The 6058-nt window shown below is 48.3% G+C and overlaps 1 protein-coding gene across 1 annotated transcript; it reads right to left on the bottom strand.

Annotated features, from left to right (window-relative positions):
• Positions 1–739: 739 nt before the first annotated feature.
• On the bottom strand, positions 740–6052 carry HSD17B7 (hydroxysteroid (17-beta) dehydrogenase 7). Its single transcript, XM_010193329.1, has 8 exons — positions 5893–6052; positions 5714–5806; positions 4721–4835; positions 4023–4217; positions 3010–3114; positions 1926–1982; positions 1269–1367; positions 740–844 (listed from the first exon to the last, which is right to left on the bottom strand). The coding sequence occupies exons 2-8, from the start codon at positions 5764–5766 to the stop codon at positions 749–751; spliced, it is 720 nt and encodes a 239-aa protein (XP_010191631.1). The 5' UTR covers positions 5767–5806; positions 5893–6052; the 3' UTR covers positions 740–748.
• Positions 6053–6058: the final 6 nt, after the last annotated feature.

The following is a 6058-nucleotide window of genomic DNA, read 5'->3' as shown; positions in this document are numbered from 1 at the left end:
AGATAAAATAACATGGCAACCTCTCACTCTTGCTACAAACAGGAAAGACTAGCCCTGAGCCCAAGTTCACATCAACAGCTTCAGTCTTTCCAGGCAGGTGTGGTTGGAACATAAATATGTATGTTTCCTATACCCAGGGGACAGCAAGGCATCTGTCCTTACAGTTGAGGCAAGGTGTGCACTTCTCAGGCCAGCTCTTCAGGAGCTTTGCTTCAGATGCTGTGCAAAGGCTGACTTCCAGCAAAGTTCAACCTTGTTGAGTACATCTGGAAAGGTGGCCCCAGCTTTGATGTGCAAATGAAGAGCAGCTCTTCAAGTACTTCAGGATCAGCCACAGGTAATGTGTTCAAGCTATCTAGAAAGACTGGTAGAGCAAAAATGCAGGGCAGCACCCCAAACTGTTGCCTTTCCTGCATTAAGCCAGATTTAAACCACATGTTTTGAGGCTGCTCCTGAACTGTGCACAGTTCAGGCATGCTTTTGCAAGACACTGCTTTGCAACTGTGTTAAGACAGTCTCCATCTACTCTAGGTCTCCAGTTTTACGACAGAAAAATATCCTATACCAAAAAGACTAAGTATTTCTCTTCAGTTTTCACAATTCCACTTTCAGGAACTGTTCACCTTCTGTTGAGAAGGAAGACGGGGTCTGAAACCATGTGCCTGCAGAACAGCAGGCATCACAAGTAGCACCAAAATGAAGAAAGCCCATGTTACAGATACAAGACTGTTATTCCACTGAGACTAGCTTAATCTAGGAGATCACTGTATCTCTCTAGAGTCTCCTTCTCCAGTTCCAACAGCTTTTGAAAAAATTTCTCAGCAATTTCTTCATCCACGTCAATCTGTAAGACAATAAGAACAGCACTGTGAGCCCATCACCTTAGTGGCAACCAACACAGACACTAAGGGCAGCTCGGGAGATAGCAAGGTGCATATCCAGAACTTCTACATTCAGAGAGGAAGCCAAAGGCATCGATCACCAAGGCACCAGCCAGAACATATTTTGGGAAAGCATCATCACACATTCATCCTGTTCTGACCATTGTTCTCCATTGCCTTCAAGACTCCAGCTTGAGGCTGGCAGCCAGGAAAGGAAGAAAGGAAGCCTCACAGATAACCCCATGTCCCAACTTGCTGCTCAGCATTCAACATGCATCTTGTTTCCACTCCAGCCACAGGACACCCTTGGCACCATCTCTTCCATGCAAGGCAGGTGGCAGCCCCCAAGCCAAGTGCCCTCCAGCAGGAGGCTGCTGCTCCATTTACCTTTCTGGGCTCCACGTAGCTCTTCCCCAGTCCAGAAGTACAACTGTGGTATTTGACAAGCGCATCCAGGTACTCTGGCTTCTGTTTGAACAGCCACACCTAGGGAGAACAGCACAAATGTGTATGAGTCTACCACACACAGCCCCAGCCAAGCCTGCAGTCAAGGACCCAGCTGCCAATGGACACAGGAGAACACATCACAGGGGCTTTCACCAAGCAGCAGAAGACTGGGTATCCAGAGAAGAAGGTCTGAGCTGGCTCCCCTCATGATCCACCTGAGCCAACAGTAAACCATGCTTATACCCCAGTGCTAGACCACTGAGGGAGCTCAACATGGCTAAACTTCCTCACTACTGTGCTTGACATTACTCATTTCCATGCCTGCATGCCGATGGCTGCCTGACTGCCAACAGGGAGAGCAGCATTCTCCCTAAGATGGATGGAATAGTGTTTTTCCAAAATAATTTAATGGACATCTGATGAAGGTTATAAAGCATCATAGCTGGTCCCCCCAGCACTCCCTGCTGCATGCTATGCAGGGGTTAAATATACCACCCACCCGCCAGCCACACCAGGAGGCTCTGTGTTCAAACCAGCAGACTCCTGAAGAGCTACCCAGAAGGAAGGAATATTAAAATCAAGTTGTGAACTACTTACATGAGCTTCTGCTCCATTATATGGTGTCAGAGTGTAAGTCTTTGCAAAAAAGCGGATCTGAGGGGAAAACAAATACATGACACAATCTGTGTTTTGGCTCAAGGTTTCTTTGGAAAGCTCTCTGCAGCCCAGCCACATCAGATCATCTACCAGACGAAGAAGCACTTCTCCAAGTTGACCAGAGGTAGCACTGCACACTTATGACTAAAGCGTCCCTGTATCACCACAAACTCTGGTGTCTGGAGCCACCCAACAGACCAGCGAGCCTTGCTCCATGCCCCCAACACAGAGCTCACCCCAAAAGCAGGAGACAACAGGCCACACACATGCCTTGCAAGCACCTCTTCTTGAATGATCTCAAGAGCACATCAGGCAGGAGGCAGAGAGGATCCACAACACTGCCAGTGTTGAGGACAAGTGAGAAGGCATTGCCTCTCCCTGCCAGGAGAAATGTGATCCATCAGGATTAGCTGCTGCCAGCCGGGGCTGCTTAAGCAGGAAGGCCAATCTTGCAGCACCAGGCATCCAGCCTTCAGGGACAGAACTGCACTGAACCTGAAAAGCTGAAGCCCAGAGGAAGAAAGGCAAGGAAAGTTTTGTGAAAGCAGATGAAAAGGCAGAGAGCAGGAGGCTTTTCTTTCCAGAGAGACAGAAAGAACAACACTGAAAAATACAGTCTGTTGTAGAAACAAACAGCATTTCAAGGCACAGAGGCCAAGTTTTGTCCTGAGCTCTGCTGCCACTAAAGTGATAGGATTTTACAAGCCCACAACAGGCTGGCAAACCTTCTAAGGTGAGTCTTGACAAACACTGCTATGGCTGAAGGGCTGAACCCGGTCTCTATGTACAGTGCCTGTCCAGCACTTTGAGGGGGTAAGAGGAACTCTGCTTGGAAACTGGGGCCCCAGGGGGTCAAAGGGAAGGCCTTCAAAGGGGCCAGCCTACCCAGTCCAACAGAAGAACTGTACAGCAGCATGGGAAGCAAGGAGCCAGAGGCATGCTGCACATCACTTGCTCTGAAGTGCATCACTGCAGGGCTATCTCAACCCAAAACTCCCCCAAAGCAGCCAGGAGTTCCACTTACCAACCACATGATGGGCATTAGCAGCTTCCACAGAAAAACCGGCAAAATTCCATATGTCATATTAGACATAACGAGACCAGGACAAACAACACTGGAATATAGACCCTGCAGAGAAGAAAGCAGTTTGCAAAAAACAATAATTAGTTTAAGAATGGATGATACCCCTTCCCTCCAAGTACTTCTCAGCAAGAAGCTGAAGGTGCATATAGAGACCAGAGAATAATAAATACTCTCCTCTCTAAAATTACCAGATGCAGAGAGTGATTAGATGTAGTAATTTTGGAGGGGTCTCAAATTGGAGACATTCACATCAAATCTGTGCCCATTACAAGCCCACAAGACAGTAGGTGCAGCCACCCAACACATCATGATCTCACATTGCAGTCTGTGTGAAGCTCAGCAGCAATAGCAACCACCCCACAAATGACAGCCTGCTCAGATCAAAGTCTCCCTCACCTGTAAGAGATAAGAGTTCAGCCCTCTAGGACTAAACTATTTTCTCCTGAAGTATTTCAAAAACATGGAATCGCTATCACTGGACTAGGGCTGCAGCTTGTCAGTGAAATCTGGCAATCCTCCATGACAGGGACAGCAGGTTGCTTGTGCATCTTAGTGTGGCAAGCTTGAGTAACCACCACGGAGAGCAGAGCCTACACCTCAAGTGCTTGGAGGCAAAGCTGCCCAACAGCCCTGTTCTGATAGGCAGCTCTTTGCTCTTTAAGACCAGTTCTTTGCTCTAAAGAGACAGCAGGACCTTGCAACTTAGGACTGCTCCTAAGAGCTTCTGCTTTCAGCTAAAATCCACGGCCAAGAGTCCCAGAAGCAATATCCCTGGCAGATTCTCCACCACCCACACCATTGGCTCAACCTCAGCTGTGTTTATTTCCTACACGTAGCAATCTGATGTGGTCCATAATATGCAAATGAATGCAACTAGGTAACAACAACATGATGATAATTACAAATTGTAGGAGCTCATCAGGTTTCTTCAGCTATACAGACCCGATCATCACCTGGTTATTAAGTTTCCTGTTCAAAACCACACTTGTCAGGTCAGTAGCATATTTGGAGGAACTGTATGATTCCTGTCCCTTGGCATGCTGGTAGTCAGCAAGGCTGAAGGCAGACTTCCGGGCATTGCTGGAAGAGGTCCAGATGAGTCGTGAAGGCTTTTCGTTACCACAGAGTAGAGATTCAAGTTGGCGAACCTGCAAAAGAATTGTTATCTTATTTAATGCAGCAATTTTAAAGTCTCACAGTACAGCTTTACAGTTCTTAAAAGCTGTCCGCTTCTTAGCTTTCCTAGTCTTAGCCAGTCTCCCCTAGACAAGCCAGAAGCAGCCACTGCTTAGCTATAACTTCAGCCCAAGGTCCACCAGGATCATTTACAATCAGCCACCATTCTCTTGCACAGCTCAGTTAAGCACCTCAGAATTTAATATAGCCAGCTCTTGATACTTGCCCTGGACCTCTATCCACTGACTAACCAGAGTAGCCTCAAGATTATATTAACCCTTGCAACAACAACTAACACTTAGTGCTATTTTAACAGAGCCCAAGACCTTTACCCTATCATTCCTTATTTGTCAGGCTGCAGCCTGTATCAGCATCCGAACTTGTAAGCCAGAACTGGTTCATCAGTACCGCCTGCATCCATCCCTACCCACATCAGCCACCATACCAAGGTCTCAATCTTCATACACAGCCTCACCAGGATAAAGTGTCCAAAGAGGTTGGTAGCAAACACCTCCTGCAGTCCATCTCCATTAAGCCTGTCCGTCTGGGTCATTACGCCTTCTGCAGTGGTCAGCATGTGAAGCAGCTTCCTGGAAGCCAAGGATGGGAGTTAGAGAGGAACAACACCATAAGGCATCTACTGCTCTAGTTTCCACCGCGAAAAGCTTTATTAATCAATTTGAAAAATAGCTGGAAAAAGTTTACAGAGAATCCCAGTGCCTTTATTTGCAAGTGCCTCAATACTGACTAGACCAGAGAAGACTTGTTCTTTACTTCACGTCACTACCGTGAAGTACCATTAAAAAAAGTGTTGCTTTTCCATTTCACATTTTGATAACAAAATCAAGTTCCAGAATGAAACTAAACCCTAGAGCTAAGCCTAATACAAATAAGGAAAGCAGTCTAGCATCTACGTTCCACACCCCAAGCATCGTATTTGACTCAACAGAAGTTGCTTTGCTCCTTAGCCCAAAACTTCCCCATGTTGTTTATAGGCTAATGGTGCTTATCCCCACAGTGCTTATAGAATAAACATCAACCACTAGCAGCACAACACACCACAATGTACAGCTGAGAACAGCTACAAAAACTTACAGTGGAACCAAAACAACAGGAAGGAGGCCCTGAAAGAGCAAACTTCACCTCTCCAACACCACACCAGTGTTTTTCACTCAACACCTAGCACCAGGAGCAGCAGGCTTTGGGTGAACCCTCACTCAACACTGACACACAGCGGACCCCACACCAGTGATCAGAAGCAGCACAAGGTGACTTGGAGCACCCCAGCACCTCACCTTGCCCACCCCATGCAAGACTATGCATCCCACAGGGGTGTGCTCTGTGTCACACTGGGGAAGGGAGTTGGGATCTTCAGCCCCAGACCCAAGGGCACACCTTGGCCATTGTGACACTGTCAGCACCCCATACTGCCCACAGGCTGGGGACCAGGCCCCCTAATATCTCCTACCCGGTGATCAGACCATGCCAGAGTGCCTTGAAGTTCACGTGTGGGTTGGGCATGATCCCAGCGTTGAGGTAGACAAAGTCCAGCCGCTGAAACCTGCGTGGGGAAGAGCACAGGAGTGAGAGACACAAGGCAAGCAGGCAAGAGAGGGGTGCAGTGGGTGAAGGACAGAGATCCGGTACCTGCAGCGGAGCTCACGGGCCGCACGCAGCACGGAAGCCAGGCTGCCCAGGTCCACCTCCACGGTGGAGACCTGAGCGGCCGGGTGGCTGGCCAGAATCAGGTCTCGGGTGGCCTCGCTCTTCTGGGCGTTGCGGCAGGCGACGCAGAGATGGATGCGGCCATCCT

Source organism: Mesitornis unicolor, unplaced genomic scaffold (assembly GCF_000695765.1).
Source record: "Mesitornis unicolor isolate BGI_N332 unplaced genomic scaffold, ASM69576v1 C13682895, whole genome shotgun sequence".
In the NCBI taxonomy this organism is placed as follows: Eukaryota; Metazoa; Chordata; class Aves; order Mesitornithiformes; family Mesitornithidae; genus Mesitornis; species Mesitornis unicolor.
The sequence above is the reverse complement of the archived record's forward strand: the minus strand, read 5'-3'. Positions and strand labels throughout refer to the sequence as shown.